Source organism: Jaculus jaculus, chromosome 8 (genome assembly GCF_020740685.1).
Source record: "Jaculus jaculus isolate mJacJac1 chromosome 8, mJacJac1.mat.Y.cur, whole genome shotgun sequence".
In the NCBI taxonomy this organism is placed as follows: domain Eukaryota; kingdom Metazoa; phylum Chordata; class Mammalia; order Rodentia; family Dipodidae; genus Jaculus; species Jaculus jaculus.
In genome coordinates this window covers 4,998,384-5,019,293 of record NC_059109.1, presented here as the reverse complement: position 1 = coordinate 5,019,293, position 20,910 = coordinate 4,998,384, and the positions used below count along the sequence as shown (strand labels likewise).

The 20,910-nt window shown below is 45.6% G+C and overlaps 1 protein-coding gene across 3 annotated transcripts in view; it reads left to right on the top strand.

Annotated features, from left to right (window-relative positions):
* Positions 1 to 17,429, top strand: part of Stk38 (serine/threonine kinase 38) — a 35,319-nt gene extending 17,890 nt beyond the window's left edge. For all 3 annotated transcript variants that reach the window (XM_045157270.1, XM_045157271.1, XM_045157272.1), the window contains exons 6-14: positions 1,127 to 1,250; positions 4,013 to 4,167; positions 5,896 to 5,998; positions 7,480 to 7,541; positions 8,883 to 9,000; positions 12,369 to 12,492; positions 12,664 to 12,759; positions 14,742 to 14,836; positions 15,602 to 17,429. In XM_045157270.1, coding sequence (XP_045013205.1) covers positions 1,127 to 1,250; positions 4,013 to 4,167; positions 5,896 to 5,998; positions 7,480 to 7,541; positions 8,883 to 9,000; positions 12,369 to 12,492; positions 12,664 to 12,759; positions 14,742 to 14,836; positions 15,602 to 15,732 — 1,008 coding nt within the window. In that variant the 3' untranslated portion in view covers positions 15,733 to 17,429. The remainder of the gene's footprint in view (positions 1 to 1,126; positions 1,251 to 4,012; positions 4,168 to 5,895; positions 5,999 to 7,479; positions 7,542 to 8,882; positions 9,001 to 12,368; positions 12,493 to 12,663; positions 12,760 to 14,741; positions 14,837 to 15,601) is intronic.
* The last annotated feature ends 3,481 nt before the right edge of the window (positions 17,430 to 20,910 follow it).

The window sequence follows — 20,910 nt, the reverse complement described above, 5'->3', positions numbered from 1 at the left end:
CCAGCCACTGCTAACAAACTCCAAACGCGTGCGCCCCCTTGTGCATCTGGCTAACGTGGGTCCTGGGGAATCGAGCCTCGAACCAGGCTCCTTAGGCTTCATAGGCAAGCGCTTAACTGCTAAGCCATCTCTCCAGCCCTCCATGTGCTTTTTATACAGTCTCATATCAGCATTCCTTATGCAGACATTAAGCCACACCACAAACACATGATGCCGTCAGAGAACTCCCAAAGGAGTTTAGTAGATGAAGCCAGACTCCCAAAAGACAGTTCTTACAGAGGACAGGGTAGTTAGTTTTAAGACAGTTGAGAGAGACGGCAGGAGCTGTGTCCAAATGAAAGAGTAATGAAGATTTTGTTGTTGTTTTATTTTTCAAGGTAGGGTCTCACTCTAGTTCAGGCTGACCGGGAATTCACGATATATTCTCAGGGTGGCCTCGAACTCACGGTGATCCTCCTACCTCTGCCTCTGGAGTGCTACGATTAAAGGTGTGTGCCACCACGCCTGGCTTTGTTGAGCATTCTCAGTAGAGCAGCTGTGGAGCATTGTGTTAAATACAACAACCATGAGCACAGTTTACCAAAAGAAGTACCAAGGCCCTCCTGTGCGCATATGGATTTCAAGGCCAGCCTTGGCTACCTTTGTCTCAAAAAAAAAAAAAAAAAAGTTTATTAAAACAAAAGCATGTGCATGGATTGGGTAATTTTAAGTAGTCAGAGGTTTAATTCATAACATTGTTGCTATTTGCTGGTTAGCTCGTTTGTTTTTTTTGTTTGTTTGTTTGGTTTTTGAATTAGGGTCTGTCTCTAGCTCAAGCTGGCCTGGAATTCACTCTTTAGTCTCAGGGGGCCCTCAAATCACAGTGATCCTCCTACCTCTGCCTCCCGAGTGTTGGGATTAAAGGTGTGTGTCACCATGCCTGGCTTATCTTGTCATTTTTAAATCTTTATATATTTTTGTCAATGAATTCTTTCAAGTCACATGGACTTGAGTTAGTAGGTGTGCCTGAGCAGATTGTTGGCATCGTCAGAATGAAATGCTCAGAACAGTCTATGAATGTGTGAAGAATGTGCAGTCTAATAAAGCGCAGCGAGGCTTGTCATTAATCAAATGCATGTACCTCCAGGTTGGCCACATCCGTGCGGAGCGTGACATTCTAGTGGAGGCAGACAGTTTGTGGGTTGTGAAAATGTTCTATAGTTTTCAGGATAAGCTAAACCTCTACCTAATCATGGAGTTCCTGCCTGGAGGTAATTACTTAAGATGAAAGGTCGTTTTTCCTCTTTGTCCTGTGGTTTCTTTCGTGCACATCAACAGTTAACCCTCCTGTCTGTACTTTTTAATTGTGCTTACAGAGTTGCTTTCTGGACCTTTTCTTAGGTTTATAAAGGAGGTCAGTAACCTGTCTCTTGCTGGGATGCCTTTCCACACAGTCTTAGTAACTGTTTTCCATTCTCATGATTTCAGATGGGCACTTCTTTCTTTTTCTTTAAAAATATACAGCAATTGCCGGGTGTGGTGGCGCACACCTTTAATCCCAGCACTCGGGAGGCAGAGGTAGGAGGATCACCATAAGTTTTAGGCCAGCCCGGGACTACACAGTGGATTCTAAGTCAGCCTGGGCTAGAGTGAAACCCTACCTGGAAAAACCAAAAAAATAAAAAAAAAATTAAAAATACAAATTAAAAATGTATAGCAATAAACTAGAGAATCATGTGTAGTAAGTTACCCAACTGATAAAATTGAAGCTATAATATCCATGCTTCAACTTTTTTGATTTATGTTGACCTAAATTGATATGTAGAATCATTTTCTCAGTTTTGAGATTTCAAGTTTTACATATGTCTGTATGTACATCTCCCAAGACAGCCTTGACGCTCACCAGAATAGAATGCCCCCATCTAATCTGAGGGACAGTCTGCTTCCCAATGAGCAAATGTTCTCACAGTATACTGATGGGGAAAGATAACATAGCTTTTTCCTGTTTGGTTGTTAGCAAAGTACATCTAATTAGTTGTGGCATAACATACTGATTTTTTTTTAACACCCTTTAGTTTAGACCCAGGTTCATCACCTATTTGTAACGGGCTGGAGAGATAGCTTAGTGCGCTTGCCTGTGTAACCTAAGGACCCAGGTTCAATTCTCCAGGTCCCACATAAGCCAGATAGATGTACAAGGTGGCACGCGCATCTGGAATTCACTTGCAGTGGCTAGAGGCCCTGGCACACTCACTCTATCTCCCTCTCCCTGTCTCAAATAAATAAAAAATAATAATTTTTACATCTATCAAAGTGTAGAGTCTGGTAAATGGGGAGAAAAAAAAATTACTCATTTGGTGCTATTCCTCAAATAGGAGTAAGAAACAGTTGGCCACCAGCATGTGTCTCCTTAGCTGCTCCCTGCACCGTCACCCTAGCCCGCCATGGCTGGACCTAACCCTAGAAGAGCAGCAGACCAGCCGTCTGAGTGCTCCTGCACCTGGGCACGCACGCACAGGGACGCCACTGGCCGCTGTGCCATGAGGGCTGATGTGACACACTGCCCTGCCCCCAGTGGTTCTGAGCGGAGTGGCCAGCAGTGATAGGAGTCACAGTTTTCCAGTCTTGGAGTAGAAGAGCATTTAATAATTGGTTTAATTCTTCCTGAGGGAAAAATACCTGCTTTTTCTCAAGAATGCAAAAAATAAGTTATAAGTGAAAGGATACTCAAACTGCAGCATGCTGCTTTTAAAACTAGAGTTCTTTTTCTTGTTTCCTAATGTATGTCTTTATGTGAAGTGTAAACTGAACCATTCTTATTTTTATTTATTTATTTTTGGTTTTTCGAGGTAGGGTCTCACTCTAGCCCAGGCTGACCTGGATTTCAGTATGGAGTCTCAGGGTGGCCTTGAACTCATGGTGATCCTCCCACCTCTGCCTCTGCTGGGATTAAAGACATGAGTCAGTCACCATGCCAGCTTGGTTTTTTTTTTTTTTTTTAAGCTTTAAGCTACTTGTACATACTTTTTTTGCTTTTGTTTAATTGTTGAGTTTTAGGATCTGAATCTTTTTTCTGTTGTATGTTATTGTTACAGCTTTAAATTTTTATCTTGCATCAAGCTAACAAATACATAAAGGATCCTGATATACATTTGAATATCTCTAATAAGCCTCTGGGTGAAGGCATCAGTCTGCATTCCAGGCCAGCATTGTCTGCTCCCTAAAACTGCCTAGCCGCCAAGCCCCACCTTCTCATTGGCTTATCTCCCAGTGTTGGGTGGATAGACACTGGAAAACTTGTTTTCAGTCTCCCCCAATATTTATATTTTATTTGGCATTTTAGGCTATTAAAAACAGCAGCGCAACTATGTGTAAGGCCATTTGTTTTTAGGTGCAGTGAAGTATACAGAACAGATAGTTATGCAAAGTTAAAAGTAAAATAGGTCCAAAAATTAGCTTAAGCAGAAACCTTAAAAACAGATTAAGGGCTGGGGAGATGGCTCAGCAGTTAAAGGCACATCCTTGCAAAACCTGTGGGCCAGTATTAGATTATTCAGTACCCATATAAAGCCAGGTACACAAAAAGTGGCACATGCATTAAGCTCATTTGCAGTGGCAAGAGGCTCTGACATGCCTATTCTCTCTTTCTCTCACTACTTGCAAATAAATAAAGTAATGAAAACATTTTAAAAACCAGATTAAATGATGGAGAAATCCCTTTCCTCTTGAGTAAAATGAAAATCAGCATAGTTTTATCATCACCTAGACTAGGCGTGGAATGCTTTCTTCTCTGTGGCTGTGAACTTTACCTTTTAAGTACTATAAAGCACTTCTTGCTATTTGTGGTTAGTAGTGTTGTCCGTTTCTGGGACACAGCACAACTCTGTTTAGTTGCCTTGTGTTGGCAGATAGGGAAGACATCTGAGAACTGTTTTTTACTCATATCTTGTGTGTGTGTGTGTGTGTGTGTGTGTGTGTGTGTGTGTGTGTTTTGTGGCTGTGTGGTGGTGGCTTTGTGTCTTTCTATTTCCAGGAGACATGATGACCTTGTTGATGAAAAAAGATACTCTGACAGAAGAGGAGACTCAGTTTTATATAGCAGAAACAGTACTAGCCATAGACTCTATTCACCAACTTGGATTCATCCACAGAGACATCAAACCAGACAACCTTCTCCTGGACAGCAAGGTACATGGTGCTCAACTCCCATGTAAGGAGCCACGTAAGCCAGGTGGACAAGGGGGCACATGCGTCTGGAGTTCATTTGCACTGACTGAAGGCCTTGGTATTCCCATTCTCAGACCCACCAAATAAATTACAAAAAAACAAAAACAAAAAACCCGAGCTGATCATGATGGTGTTTGCCTGTAATCCCAGCACCTAGTAGGTGGAGGCAGGAGAATCAGAAGTTTGATGTCATCTTCAGCTAAATAGTGAGTTCAAGACCAGTCTGGGCTCCATGTGACGCTGTCTCAAAAGAAGGTCCCCCTCCCCCCAACATGCTCCCTTGCCTTTCCACCCATGAAAAAACACACAAGGCCTGGAGAGATGATTTAGTGGCTCAGTGCTTGCCTGTGCCTAAGGACCCCGGTTCAAGGCTCGACTCCCCAGGACTCTGGTTAGCCAGATGCACAAGGGGGCGCATGCATCAGGAGTTCGTTTGCAGTGGCTGGAGGCCCTGGTGTGCCCATTCTCTCTGTCTTTTTTTTCCCTCTCTGTTGCTCTCAAATAAATAAATAAAAGTAAACAAAATATCTGGAAAACAAACCCAAGGGCTGGTTTTGGCTTGGGTATAGCTCAGTGGTAGAATGCTTGCTTAGCATGAGTAAAGCTGTGTTCTGTCCTTAGCAACACAGGTATAGACATAGTAACATCTGGTTACATTTATTAAAGAAGTAGCAGAATTGTCTGTAGATGCTATGGCAGAATAAACTGTGTTTAAAGGTCTGTATTTGCATAATACCAAAAATAATGTGCAAAATGAGAAACTTTTTTTTTTAGTATGGTAGGATTTAGAGTGTTCTTTTTTTATGTTTTTAAAAAAATATTTTATTTGCTTATTGGAGAGAAAGGGGCAGATAGAATGGGCATGCCAAAGACGTCAGCCTCTGCAAACAAACGCCAGACATATGCACCACCTTGTGCATCTGGCTTATGTGGGTCCTGAGGAAATGAATATGGGTCCTTAGGCTTTGCAGGCAAGCACCTTAACCACTAAAGTCATCGACCCAGCCCAAGTGATTTTTTTAAAAAATAAATTTATCTATTTGCAAGCAGCCAGAGACACTCAGAGAGAATGGGCCAAGTGAACTCTAGATGCTTGTACCGCTTTGTACATCTGGCTTTACACAGGTACTGGGGAATCAAACATGAGGGTTGGGGCTATGCAGTGTTTTAACCACTGAGCCATCTCTCCAGCCCACAGAATGCTCATTTTTTTTCCTCCCTAGGTAGGGTTTCTCTAGTTCAGGCTGACCTGTCTCTTATTCTGTAGTCTCTTTCTGGCCTTTAACTCACGGAGATCCTCCTACCTCTGTCTCCCAAGTTCTGGGATTAAAGGCCTCTCTACCTTCAAGCCTGGTTTAGGGAGATCTTTCTTTTTTCTTTTTCTTTGGAGGGGCATTTCAAGGTAAAGTCTCCCTTTAGTACAGGCTGAACTGGAATTCACTCTGTAGTCTCAGGGTGGCCTTGAATCCACAGCCACCTACTTCTGCCTCCCAAGTGCTGGATTAAAGGCGTGCGCCACCACGCCTGGTTTAGAGTGCTCCTTTAATGTTAATTACTCCATGTTCCCCTGTAAGGAAAGGCAGAAGTTTGAGCGGTGGCGGTGCAGTGGATGCTGGAGGGCGCAGACGAGAGTGCTCTGCTCTCTGCCCAGCGGCGCTCGCCCATCACCGCGTTTCCTCTTCGTCATAGGGCCACGTGAAACTGTCTGACTTTGGCCTTTGCACAGGCCTGAAAAAGGCACACAGGACAGAATTTTACAGGAACCTGAACCACAGTCTCCCCAGCGACTTCAGTAAGTGCTAACAGGGACATTACCCTTCTTGTTTCTTTTCTTTTTTTTTTTTGTTTGTTTATTTTTATTTATGTATTTGAGAGCGACAGATAGAGAAAGAGGCAGTTACAGAGAGAGAGAATGGGCGCACCAGGGCCTCCAGCCACTGCAAACAAACTCCAGGCACGTGCTCCCCCTTGTGCATATGGCTAATGTGGGTCCTGGGGAATTGAGCCTCGAACCAGGGTCCTTAGGCTTCACAGGCAAGTGCTTAACCTCTAAGCCATTTCTCCAGCTCAGTTTCTTTTCTTTTTCTTGTTTTTTCGAGGTAGGGTCTCTCTCTAGCCCAGGCTGACTTGGAACTCACTATGTAGCCTCAGGGTGGCCTTGAACTCATGGTGATCCCCTTTTCTCTACCTCCCAAGTGCTGGGATTAAAGGCGTGCGCCACCATGCCTTGCTCTGGAAAAAGAAATTTGGGGCTAGAGAGAGGACTTAGCAGTGTGTGCGTGAGAGAGAGAGAGAGAGGGAGGGAGGGAGGGAACAAAATCCCATGTTAGCAAAGATAGGTATTGTCTGATGGGGTAGATGCTTCTAAATGTGAAGGCAGATGTTGTCAGAACTTTGGTTCATTTTTTTTCTTTTATATATTAGTTTATTTTATCAACTTACATGCTTTTTATAAGAGTTCTGTTAGGAAGGTACTGTACATGAATATGGTACAAGGAAAAGTAGCAGAGGAAAGAGCCCTGGGGCCAGCTCCAGACTAGGTTATCCTCAGTGTGTGTTTCTGTGTGGAGAAGACTCATCTTTATGAGGGTCACATGTATTTGCACACTATCAAGCCATTGACTCTTCTGTAGTAGAATTATAGCTCATCCTAGGAAATCTTGTGTCAGTTACTGTATCCTAAATCCAGAAGTCCAGCTGCTACTCTTGGAAGCTGGGTGATAGTTTGGAGAGGTTCTGGATGAAACTGTTGTCAGCGTGCTTCTGGACCCTGCTTCTGGTTGACAGTAAACCCTTTGTAGCTCTGATTAAGGCCTGCCTGTGCCCTCTCTAGACACACATCCTCTCCATAGCCCTCACAGTATGACTCTTTGAGGAATGTTCTAGAGACTGATTGGGCTTGAAGGCCCAAAAGGAAGTGAGTCACTACAGAGGTTTGGATGGATGGGTAGAAAATCAAGACTTGGGCTGGAGGGATGGCTTAGTGGTTAGGCATTTGCCTGCAAAGCCAGAGGACCCAGGTTTGATTCCCCAGGACCCACATTAGCCAGATGCACAAGGGGGTGCATGTGTCTGGGGTTCGTTTGCAGTGGTTGGAGGCCCTGGTGTGCTCATCCTCTCCCTCTTTCTCTCTCTCAAATAAATAAATAAAATATATTTTAAAAATAATAAAATAAAAAGAATTGGGGTTTCATGTGACTTATATCAGAGCCTAAAAAAGTAATACACATTTTTCTGTGAACTTGGATTAGAACTTATTTTCCCTACTTTTAGCTTTCCAGAACATGAATTCCAAAAGGAAAGCAGAAACCTGGAAAAGAAACCGACGTCAGCTGGTACGTAGTACTTGTCCTTCTCCCCGTGCTGCCTATGTGTGAGTCCACTTAAAGTATCGTGTCGTAGGCTTGCGGCTGGTGAGCTTTGGAGCGCACGCGTCCCGTGGTTTGATTTCAGTTTAGTTTAGCTTTCCAAGGCAGGGTCTCACACTTGCTCAGGCTGACGTGGAATTCACTGTGATTTCTCAGGCTGGCCTCAAACTCATAGACATCCTCCTACCTCTGCCTCCTGAGTGCTGAGATTAAAGGTGTGCACCACCACGCCCAGCTCCCTTGCTTTTAACTGTGTGCAGGATTCTGGTTGGTAAACACTGGAGTGCATGCATCCTGTGCGTGTAAAGAATGCCTTACTAGAATAGCACTGCCATTATTTTGGTGCCAAAAGGAGTCTTTTGAAGGAGAGTAGATTATATTAAATTGTTTTGATTGTGACATTTTTCAGTGGGTGATTTCATTTTAGACCTTTTAGATTAATAACACTTCTGTTCCTTCCTATTCCACCCTTATAAAGGGGTGATGTTTAAACTGGACAGCTCTCAAATTGAAACTAAGTTTGTTTATTTATTGAGTTTTTTGGTTTTTTTTTTTTTTTTTTTGGTATGTTTTGGTTTTTCCAGGTAGAGTCTTTGCTCTAGCTCAGACTGACCTGGAATTAGTTTCAGGCTGGCCTTGAACTCACAGCCATCCTGCTTCCACCTCCTGAGTGCTGAAATTAAAGGCATGCACCATCATGCCCAGAAAAACTAATTTTAAATACTTTGAGCCTTGAGCTTTTTAAAGGATTATCATTCTATTCTTTTTTTTGTTTGGTTTTGGAGGTAGGGTCTCACTCTGGTCCAGGCTGACCTGGAACTCACTATGTAGTCTTAGGGTGGCCTTGAACTAATTGCGATCCTCCTGCCTCTGCCTCCCAAGTGCTTGTTTTAAAGCTATGCACCACCATGTCCAGCTATAATTTTGGTTTCTTTGAGGTAGGGTCTTGCTGTAAGCCCAGGCTGACCTGGAAGGAACAAGCTTTTGCCTCATTAGCAAAGCTATATTAAAAACAAACAAGCCAGGTGTGGAGGCAGAGGTAGGAGGATCGCTATGAGTTCAAGGCCACCCTGAGATGACAGAGTTAATTCCAGGTCAGCCTGGACCAGAGTGAGACCCTACCTCGAAAAAAACAAAGACCAAACAAACAAAGAACAAAGGCTTTATTGTTCCAGTCTTGCCAAGTGCTGTGGCTTGTCTGCTGTGGGCGTGGCTCCTGGTGCCCGCCTGTCTGCTCTGGGCGGGGCTCCTGGTGGTGCTTGCAGCACTCGGGCCCTCGCTCCTTGCTGACGGCGGCGTGCATTTCAGGCCTTCTCCACTGTGGGCACTCCTGACTACATCGCCCCCGAGGTGTTCCTGCAGACTGGGTACAACAAGCTCTGCGACTGGTGGTCTCTTGGGGTGATCATGTACGAGATGCTCATCGGTAAGTCGCGTGTGTGCAGGGGACGTCTCCCTGCTCTGGAGAGACTGCTGTGTTGTTGTCTGCCTGTTTGACTCGGGGAGACCTACATCCTTTCCCCTTGCCTTTCAAAGGGAAGTGTTTGAGATAGGCACCTCACGGTCAGCTGCACCCCGCCATGCTCCTGGACGTCCCGGCACCCTGTGGCGGCTTGGCTGCTCATTTCCTCTTCGCTTTCATCCCCCATCTAGCAGCTCTTTTAGTCACTAGCTTTAGTAGACATGTTTTGTATGCAGAGAGCCTTAACTTCTCTTTGCCTCTCCTTCTGGCCTGCAGTTTGCTGTCTCTGTCCTCCCAAAGCTTTCGCAGCATGGAATCCTCTACCCTTGCTCCCTCTTATTTGGATGGTGTCTCTGCATTTTGGGGACTTACCTGTGGTGTGGCCCTAATGCTGTGAACACTGCGGGAGTGAATCTCTAGGTGACTGGGTGTGGACTCACTGGCTGCATTGTCTTCTGGAACATTGGTTGGATGCCTGCCCTTGGAGGTGCATTTGTCCTTTGTAGAAGGCAGGCCAGGTAATGGAATACCAGTGTTTGTAAACTCTTGCTTGTACTTCTTAGACCCAGCGTGCTTACCTTACCTATTGCTAGTACTTCTCAAAAGGGGTGTAATCAAAGAGTACTTTGGGAGGTGCAATTTGTTTTTTTCTTGTTCTGCTTTTTGGATGCTTTACCCATATAATGAAATTCCTAGAACTCAGTCTTCCCCCAAGTGCTGGGATTAAAGGTATGTACCACCATGTCCGGCCTCCCCCTTTTTTTTCAAAGTAGGGTCTCACTCTAGCTCAGGCTGACCTGGAATTCACTCTGTAGTCTCAGGGTGGTCTTAAACTCTCAGAGATTCCTCCTACTTCTGCCTCTCAAGTGCTGGGTTTAAAGGACTGTGCTACTACGCCTACCCCCCCCACCCCCGGTTTTTGTTTTTGTTGTTGTTTGCTTGTTTGTTTTTTTTGGGGGGGGGTTGAGGTAGGGTCTCACTCTAGCCCAGGCTGACCTGGAATTCACTATGGAGTCTCAGGGTGGCCTTAAACTCACAATGGCAGTCCTCCTACCTCTGCCTCCTGAGTGCTGAGATTAAAGGCGTGCTCCACCTTTGGTTTTTTGAGTAGGGTCTCACTCTAGTCCAGGTTGACCTAGAGTTCACTATGTAATCTTAGGGTGGCCTCAAACTCTCAGCGATCCTCCTGCCTCTGTCCCCCAAGTACATGATTAAAGGCGTGTACCACCATGCCCGGCTGAGTCTTTTTTTTTTTTTTTTTTAATTTTTATTTTTTTATTTGAGAGCAACAGACACAGAGAGAAAGACAGATAGAGGGAGAGAGAGAGAGAATGGGCGCGCCAGGGCTTCCAGCCACTGCAAACAAACTCCAGATGCATGCGCCCCCCTGTGCATCTGGCTAATGTGGGACCTGGGGAACCGAGCCTCGAACTGGGGTCCTTAGGCTTCACAGGCAAGCGTTTAACCGCTAAGCCATCTCTCCAGCCCCCTTTTTTTTTTTTTTTTTTTTAATTTTAATGAGGGAGAGAATTGGTGTGCGAGGGCCTTCAACCTGTGCAGTTGAAGTCTGGATGTATGCACCATTTTGTGTGCATGTGTGACTTTGCATGTTTGTGCATCTGGCTTATGTGGGATCTGGAGAGTTGGACATGGGTCCTTAGATTTTACTTTAATGACCAAGCAATCTCTCCAGCCCCTAAGTCTTTTTTTTTTTAATATTTTTAGCTGGTCGTGGCGATGCACAGCTTTACCTTAGCACTTGGGAGGCAGAGGTAGGAGGATCACCATGAGTTTGAGGCTACCCTGAGAATACATAGTGAATTCCAGGTCAGCCTGGGCCAGTGAGACCCTACCTTGAAAAATGAAGAAAAAAAAAAACCCTTTTTTGCTGCGTGTGGTGGCACATGCCTTTAATCCCAGCACTTAAGAGGCAGAAGTAGGAGGATTGCTGTGAGTTTGAGGTCACCCTGAGACTCCATAGTGAATTCCAGGTCAGCCTGGGCTGGAGTAAGACCCTACCTTGAACAACAACAATGAAAACCCAATTTGTTAAAAGTTATTTATTGGATAGACAGAAACAGTGTATATATGGGTGTACCAGGGCCTCTTGCCAGTGTATATGAACTCCATACACATGTATCACTTTATGCATCTGCTTTTATGTATGTACTAAGGAATCAGACCCAAGCTGGTAGACTTTGTAAGTAAGCATCCTTAACCTCTGAGCTAGCTGTCTCCCTAGACCCAGAGTCTTTTTTTTTTTTTTTTCCAGGTAAGAGTCTCACTCTAGTCAGACCTGGAACTCTAGCCCCAGGCTGGGCCCAAACCTCTGCCTGAGTGTTGGGATTTGATTCTGTTTTGAAGGTGTGGTGATTCTCGCACTGTGACTTTACTTCCTTCCTTCCTTCCTTTTTTGTTTAAATATTTTATTCATTTGAGCACGCACATGAGAGAGAAAAGAGTCAGATAGAGAATGGATGCGCCAGAGCCTGTACCTACTGCAAACAAACTCCAGACACATGTGCCACCTTGTGCATTTGGCTTACATGGTACTGGGGAGTTAAACCTGAGTCCTTAGGCTTCATAGGCAAGTACCTTGACTGCTAAGCCATTGCTCCAGTCCTGTCCTCCTTTCTTTACCCAGCTCCATTGGCTGGCTTTCTGGTGTTAGTAGAGGTGCAACTTCACATTGATTTTATAAGTTTGAGGAAAATTAAAAGTTGGGATGAGTGGAAATCGTGTCTGTGTCACAGAGGAAGAGACACCCAGAGTATCAAGTAGTCATCAAGAGTACACAGGCTGCGCTACAGTGACACGCAGTCATGGTCTGCGTTCTGGGCTGTAAGAGCTTCCAAGTTTCTTTTCTTTTATATATATATGTATGTATGTATGTATGTATTTACGTATGTATGTATGTGTGTGTGTGTGTGTGTGTATGTGTGTGTAATTTGAGAGAGAGAGTGGACATGCCAGGGATACCAGCTGTTGAAACAAACTCCAGATGTGTGTGCCCTCTTGTGTATCTACCTTATGTGGGTCCTGAGGAATTGAACATGGGTCCTTTGGCTTTGCAGGAAAGCGCCTTGACTGCTAAGCCATCTCCTCAGCCCTCTAAAATATTTTTTTTAATTTATTTTACAGAGAAGGAGGCAGATAGAATGGGTACGTTAGGGCCTCTAGCCAGTGCACATGATCTCCAGACGCACATGCCACCGTGTGCATCTGGCTGAAGTGTGTACTGGGGAGTTGAACCTGGCTCTTTAGGCTTCTCAAGTAAACACCTTAATCACTAAGCCTTCTCTCCAACTCCCGTAGTTTTTCTCCTATTACAGGCTACCCACCATTCTGCTCAGAGACCCCTCAAGAGACGTATAAGAAGGTGATGAACTGGAAAGAAACTCTGACTTTTCCTCCAGAAGTTCCCATCTCTGAGAAAGCCAAGGATCTCATTCTGAGGTATCGGAGACCACCTCTCGCCGAGAGGTTTGGCCTGAGTCAGTTATTTTCCCCATTATCTTCCTGGGTTTCTGGTCTGCTTCTTCGCATGGCGGGAGAGGTGAGTGTGCCTGACTGTTCCTTTATCTGCAGAAACTGCTTGAGCTATGCTGAAAGGCTTGTCTTTTCCAGATTTTGCTGTGAATGGGAACATAGAATCGGAGCCCCTGGAGTTGAGGAAATAAAAAATAACTCATTTTTTGAAGGTGTTGACTGGGAACATATCAGGTATATATACATACCCATATAAAATTTTTAAGAAACCATAATTTTTTTTCTGTTTTTTTTTTTTTTTTTTCTTCTAGTTTTTTGAGGTAGGGTTTTACTCTAACTCAGGCTGACCTGAAATTCACTCTGTAGTCTCAGGCTGTCCTTGAACTCATGGCAATTCTCCCACCTCTGCCTCTCAAGTGCTGGGATTAAAGTCGTGTGCCACCTCGCCTGGTTCTTTTATTTATTTGAGAGGGAAAGAGAATGGGTACACCAGGGCCTCCAGCCACTACAAATGAACTCTTGATGCATGCACCCCTATGTATCTGGCTTATGTGGGTCCTGGAGAATCGCACTGGGATCCTTTGGCTTTGTAGGCAAATGCCTTAACTGCTAAGCCATCTCTCCCAGCCCCAACTCTTGTTCTTTTATTATTTATTAACTTATTTTATTTATTTATTCTTTTTGTTTCTCAAGGTAGGGTCTTACTCTAGCCCAGGCTGACTTGGAATTCACTATGGAGTCTCAATGTGGCCTCGAACTCACGGCGATCCTCCTACCTCTGCTTCCAGAGTGCTGGGACTAAAGGCGTGCGCCACCATGCCTGGCTTTATTCTTTTTAAATAAAATATTCTACTTATATATTGGGAGGGGGCGAAAATGGGTATGCCAGTGTCACCACCCACTGAAAATAAGCTCCAGATGTATAGTGCCACCTTATGCATCTGCCTTGTGTGGGTACTGGGGAGTCAAACCTGGGTTCTTTGTCTTCAGAGGCCTGCTAAGCCATCTCTCCAGCCCTCTTTTCTGTTCTCTTGAGGCGGTCTTACATAGCTCAGGTTGGCCTTGCAGCAGCTGTAGTTAAGAATGACCTGGAACCTCCGACTCATCTCCATGCGCCGGGGTCACAGGTGTGCGCCCTTCCTGCGTGGGGTTCGCTTAGTGCTGATGGCGAAGGACCACAACCGGCCAGCTAAGGGAGGGAAAAGAGTGTCTTAGAAATTTATGAATTGAGGGTATTGTTTTTTGATTTTCATGGAGAAAATTGAGAGTCACGGTTCTCTCAGCTGTGTGCCATAGGACATATTGGTCCAGTGTTACTGACAAAGTGAGGTGAGCTTCAGTTCCCATGGCAATGGGCAATGGGCCTGGCTGGGAAGCGAGTTCTTTGCTGTTACCTGACTTCCGTAGGGTTGAGGACAGCACCAGACAGGGTTCTTCAGTGGCTCTGAAAGCCTGGGGCTCCTGCTGGAGTCGCAGACGCCATCAGCATATAGTGCTCGCTAAGTAGAATTCTGGTGAGGAAGTTGTCAGTTTACCTTATGATTCTGTTCTGATTTCCATCCTTGTAATTTTCTTGACCTCTTTCTATAGGGGCTCACTCTGTAGCCCAGGATGGCTTCTTTTCTTAGCCTCCAAAAGCTGGGATTATACATTTTATACATTTATGCCATCAATTTGAGACCACAAATCATTCCTGTGATTTATTTTTATTTTTATTTTTTTCAAGGTAGGGTCTTGCCCTAGTCTTGGTTGAACTGGAATTCAATATGTAGTCTTAGGTTGGCCTCGAACTCACTGCTATCCTTTTACCTGGGTCTCCCAAGTGCTGGGCTTAAAGGTGTGCACCATGCCTGGCTTCTTGTGATTTTGACCTTTGGCCCCTGTTGCCACCTTTTTAGTCACCCTCCTCATTAGTGCCACCAGTGGAAGAAGGGTGCAGCTGTCCCCAAGGCCAGGAGAGTCTGCTTCCCGGCTAGTGGAGAGGGTGAGGTCTTGGGAGCAGCGCGTCCGCCGGGAGTGCTAGCTCTCCCTTCCGTCTCTGTCCGTGACTGTGTCCCCTGTCTGCCCTGGGAATTTACTTTGTTTGGGTGCATCATCTGGCTCAGCCAGCCTTTTAGAGAAAATAAATGCTGCCTGCTGGTGAAGTATCTTCCTTCTCCTAGAGAAAGACCATCTGTATGAATACTGTAGTAACTTGGCATGTCTGTTCTTGGCAGAGAGAGACCTGCTGCGATATCTATTGAGATCAAGAGCATTGACGATACCTCAAACTTTGATGAGTTTCCAGAATCTGACATTCTTAAGCCAACAGGTAATTCTAGCAGCGTTGGGATCCCATCTCTTGAGCGTTCCTGTGACTGGAGTGATTCCTGCATATCAGAGTAGAGAGGGTGGAGAAGAACTTGAAGTCTGTGGATTCCTTGTGTTTCCAGTGCTGACACTGGACACCTGTGAGACCACCGACGGAGCACGAACACAAACTCCTGTGTTTAGACTGCTTATCTGGGTGGCAAGTCACAAAAATCTGCTTTTCACTCTTTGCTTTTTTGTGACCAGGCTGACCTGGAATTCACTATGGAGTCTCTGATTTGAGCTCACAGCAATTCTCCTACCCTGCCCGAGTGTTGGGATTAAAGGCATGCACCACCATGCCTGTCTTTTTTTAAAAATCTGCTCTTTTGCTATTTATAATTTTTGTGTGTGTGTTTTTCGAGGTAGGTTCTCACTCTGGTCCAGACTGACGTGGAACTCACTACGTAGTCTCAGGGTGGCCTCAAACTCAAGCAATCCTCCTACCTCTGCCTCCAGAGGGCTGGGATTAAAGGCGTGCACCACCATGCCCGACGCTTGTTATTTATTAATTTAAAGGTTTTAGCTAAATTGAAAGGACAAGAATGGGAAAAGAATACTTTAGAAAATATTTGTGTAGAAATATGGTGTTTCAACATAAATGAGCAAAGTGGGAAATCGGTAGAGTGAAACTATCCTTTTCCAAATAGAAACTGTGGTGTGTTCTTCAAGGTGTCATGCCTTTGGGTAAAGCAGTGAGACAGTCTCACACGTGTTCCTTTCCCAGTGGCCACAGGCAGCCATGCTGAGACCGACTACAAGAACAAGGACTGGGTGTTCATCAACTACACGTACAAGCGCTTTGAGGGGCTCACCGCCAGGGGGGCGCTGCCTTCCTACATGAAAGCTGCGAAGTAGGACCTGAGGAGCCGTGTTCTCTGTGCAGCACCGCAGTTCTCTCCCCTCTCCAGAGAGCTTCAGAGAAGTTCATGGAACCAATTCATGCGTCACAGTAAAGTCTCCTGAAATGTGACGGTGGATTTGCTTCCAGAGCACATCTGAAAACTGACAAGCACTTCTACATTGGCCATAAACAGTCGTCTTGCTTCTTTAAAAAGCATTGTGAGCCAATTTGATAAAAAATTTTTAAGAGGCATTTGAATCTTCCTAAATTCATCAGAAAGAAGGGGAAAAACAGCCATCATCCAACATTATTAAGACTGTAATGTATTCTCAGTGTCAGCCAATTCCTGTGACGTGGTGACGTGCTACCTGCCAAGCCCACCAAGTATTTCTTTTCTTTGTATAACTAAAAGTTCTGGAGCACTGAAGAAGTAAAGCAATAATGAAAGCCTGTCTCTGCAGCCAACACTGCTGAAGGCGAGGTCCCCCATCTTTGGTGCTGGTGTCTCCCCATGCCTCGGTCTCGACAGCGGCCTCCCGTGGCCTGCGTTCACGGCGCTTCATTTACGGCACGAGGACCTGAACCCACGCTTTTCTTCTCCCCCTACTCAAGCTGCTCTTCTGAGTGTTGATGGGGGACACCAGCTTGATCCATTACTGCTCTGATTAGGCCCACCAAACCCTTGGGCACTGGCAAGGAGTTCTGGATCATGTGGACAGCCCTCACTTCCTCCTCACGGCGCTGTCAGAACCCTGACAGATGTTCCACCAGCAGTACTTGCAGAGACTGTTCTTTCCTGGGAACACAGCAAGGAGCCCAGGTGGACGCAGGAGTCTCGGTGCCCTTGCGGCTGAGGGCTGCCTTGCAAGATCTCAGCTTCCTGAGAAGTTGGGGTGGAGGCAACCCAGGAGTGTCCAACCTGCTGGCGAGTCCTTGTAGCCCCCTCATTCCTCTCCCTGTCCCTGGTGCGACTGTGTTTATCTCGATACTTCCCTCTCCCAACTTTGAAGTAGCCAATTTGCCTTGCAATCATGATTACAAAGTTTTCCTTTGCAGATAGATGCCTTTCTGGGGGAAACTGGGCCCCCACCCAAAAGGGTGCCTGCCACTTAGACTGACCCGGCCTCTCTGCTGTGGCATTCTTTCATGAGAAACTAAATTTTAGCACAAAGTGCCTTCTCTGTTACAGCTGCTGCCACATTTAGAGGACTTTTGCTGCATCAGGAAAGAGTGGAGGTTTCATAGCAATGCACTATTAGTTTTGGTTTTCAGTTATGACAACTCTAGAAGCATCACTTGCACCTGTGTGGTGACTGGAACTCGCTCCCTGCCAGTCCTGAAGCTGTGGTGGTCAGCTTTGTTTTAGCTTAGAAAAGAAAACTGGAATATCAGACTTACAGCTGTACGTGAGACTGCTTTGGGCTTTTACATCTTAGACAAAGAAAAATGAATGTTAGGAAATCTGAACTCCAAATGAAGGTGATATTTTAGCCCTTAATCTTTCATTCATGGCCTAATAGTGGGAAGGGAAGTAAAAGATTCTGTCGTGTGATTTTGAGGTCTCTTTGTATACCAAACAGTTGTTTTGGAAAGCAGTGTGTGATAAGTATGGGTAACGAGAAGTAACAGGAGTAGTGGTAGTCTGTGTGCTGGGAGTGGTTTGTTTGGGAAAATGTTGAATAACTTCAGAATAAACTGTGAAAACAGTCAAGGAATTTTTTTTTAAAGATTTTATTTTTATCTGTTTATTTATTATAGACATAGAGGGAGAGAATGGGCACATCAGGGCCTCTAGCCACTACAGACAAAAGAAGCAAGTGCCACCTTGTACATCTGGCTTACGTGGGACCTGGAGAATCAAACCTGAGTCCTTTGCAGGCAGATGCTGTAACTGCCAGGCCATCTCTCCAGTCCCCAGGAAATTTGTATGAGATGTGCTTTAAAGTAATTGTCTTACAGTTGAGACTAGCAGAATCCTCTTGGCTTCTTTTAATCTTTTTTATCCAAAAATACATTGGAATACTTACTGTATTGTCATCTTACACAAAAGTGTGTGTGCATGTGTGTCCTGCGTGCACTTGTGGAGACCAGAAGACAACATGGCGTCGTCTAACGAGCTCAGGCCCCAGCCGCCTGCTTCTCCCGCACGGGACTGCGGGCGCTTTCCACCGTGCTGGCATTCCAGTGCATTCTGGGATTGAATTTAGGTCCTCATGCTTGCAAGGCAAGTACATTACAGCCATCTCCCCAGCCCTGCACAGTGCTTTGTGTGCCCTAGGGAAGTTGGGACCAAATTTTATTTCCAGGGAGCTAGACTTCTGGTGTCCACAGAGACATCTGCAGCGGGGCATGGTGGCTCACAGCTGCAATCCCAGTACTTGTGAGGCTAAGGCAGGAGACTCTCCATGAATTCAAGGACAGCCTGGTTAGAGTGAGACCCTGCCTCCAAAAAACAGGCTTGGGGAGATGGCTGAGTTAAACTCATTTACTTGCAAAGCTCACTGGACCGAGTTGAATTCTCCAGTACCCACATAAAGGTAGATACAGAACGTGGGCAGGGATCTGGAGTTTGATTGTGGTGGCAAGAGGTTCTGCTGAACGTCTATATGCACACATGTGCAAATTAAAAGTTTCAAAAGGTACTTGATGGCCCCATGAGCATTCTTTGTACCTTTTTAAGGCCAAAGACATATGCAGACAAAAGTGCTGCCAGCCTTACACTTGTGGAGCCTTTCTGTAGCTATAGTGCCAGGCTCAGTTCGAGTCAGGGGCCATTCAGCAGTCTCAGACAGGGGTACTTAACAGCCCCACAATTTCCTTCTTATTTAGTTCCTGAGATGGTTTTATGTATCCCCAGCTGCCCTGGAACTTACTGTATAGTGGAGGTAGACAGTGAGCTGATCTTCCCGCTCCCACCTGTCCAGTGGGATTCCAGGCCCTCCGCCGTGCGCTTCCATTCGAGCAGGGTTCTTTGAACTGTGGAGTGCGAGAATGCCATTGTGTTCAAGGGCTGTATCGGTGGCTCAGCATGTGCACATGCGTGTGTATACACACACACACACACACACACACACACACACACGGCAGAGAGCTCTGCATATTTGAGGAGTCTCACTGAACCCTGAGCTCTTGTCAGACTGGCTGTCACAGGAAACCCCTTTCTCCCTGAGGTAACACGAACAGGTCTTCACCGTAATTGGCACAGACAGCAGACCAGGCAGTTAGGTGAACCAGTGAGCTTGTATGGGTGAGAGTGGGTAGCCCAAAAGCATCCTCAACAGGAGAGGGCCCCTCCCCCCATAGCTGCTTCCAAAGGCCTAGGTGACAATGGAGGCCACATCTCTGGAGCTCACTGCACCATGGCAGGCAGCTCCATAGGAAAATCTTTCCTCCCCAAGCAGCTGTCTCCCCTTTATATAGCCCTAAGTCATGGTCTTGCAACCCTTACCCAGACTTCCACCAGGAAGTTTTGTTTCTTGCTAACAACCTGTCCCCAATCCAGAGGAATCTGCTACACGACACTGGCTAACAAACACCCTAGTGATGCACTGATCTCCACTCACAAGACTGGCATCAGCACAGGGGATTTGAACTCAGGACTCATTAGGCTGTCATACTCTGGGCTGCAAGGGATCTCACTTGGAAGCCATCCCTTCACCTCCCCAAAGGGCTTTTTGCCACTGAACCAATAAATTCCAGACCCATGCCACTTCACGAGCATTTCCTTGGGTACTTATAGTAATACTTCCAATGGGGATCCAGGTGTCATTTTGGGATCAATATTCAGGTTGTGTCACAAAATACTGCTGATTTTAAAGCCCATCTGTACAATGGGCAACATCTGTCAGTTTTTTTTTTGTAATTTTTCTCAGAATCTTTCTCAGAAATCACATTTTTGGGTCACCTATTCCGTTTGTCTTTCTGGGGTCTCTTACCCACATGACACTCTAAATTGAATCCGAAAGCTAACACTGACTTAAAAATCAAGCTCCTTAGGGCTTGAGCAATGGTCTAAAAATTAAAGGTGCACGCTGGCAGACTGAGTTCAATTCTCCAATTCCCCTAGAGCCAGATTCACGGTGGAACAAGCATTTGGAGTTCATTTGCAGTGGCAAGACGCTGTCCTACTTTGTCTTGAGTGCTGTGACTAAAGGAAAGCACATCTGGCCAGCGCAAACATTTTTGAGCAATAGGAGTGAGCCCTTTGCCTTCACCTCTGCCCCATCCTGTTTATATACATGAGTTGACTCCAATACCTTTTCGCCCCCTCTTAGGAATATTTTGTGACCTCAACTCTGTGTCTTTTGGCTTCCTGCATCATCTGGATGGTCTGGCTGCTCTACATTAGAAAACACCTTGGGGGAAGGAAGTACCACTACTGGTTGTTGAAAGGCTTGGTTCAAAATACACCCCATGGGGCTAGAGATGCTTAGTGGTTAAGGCACTTGCTGTAAAACCAAAGGACGTACATTTGATTCTCCAGGACCCACGTAAGCCAGATCTAAACTGGCATGTGTCTGGAATCAATTTACAACAGCTAAAAGCCCTGGCATACCCATTCTCTATCCATCACTCAAAAATACTTTTCTTTGAATATTTTATTTATGTGACAGAAAGAATGGCAGGGCCTGCAGCCACCGCAAAGGAACTCCAGACATGTGCGCCCCCCTGTGCATCTGGCTAACATGGATCCTGGGGAATTGAACCTGGGTCCTTTAGCTTTGCAGGCAAATATCTTAACCACTAAGCCATCCCTCCAGCCCAGTAATTTTTTTTTTTTTAAAGCAGGGGACTGGGGAGATGGCTCAATGGCTAAAGACACTTGCTTGCAAAGCCACCTGCAACTGAAGGCTATGGTGCACTCATGTTATCTGCCTCAAATAAATTATATACCCCAACCAGGCATGGTGGTGTATGCCTTTAATCCCAGCACTCGGGAGGCAGAGGTAGGGGGATCACAATGAGTTCAAGGCCACCCTGAGACTACATAGTGAATTCCAGGTCAGCCTGGGTCAGAGGGAGACCCCACCGAAAAAACAAAGAAAGACAGCTCCTTGGCTTTGAGTTTCATATTTGGCTTTTAGGTCAGGGTTAAACTGTATTTGAATGTTGGGTCTTGAATGACAATTGACCCTCACAAGAAGGCAGCAGAGCTTTGGAGTTGGAGGGTAGAAAGAAGGAACATCGGGCAG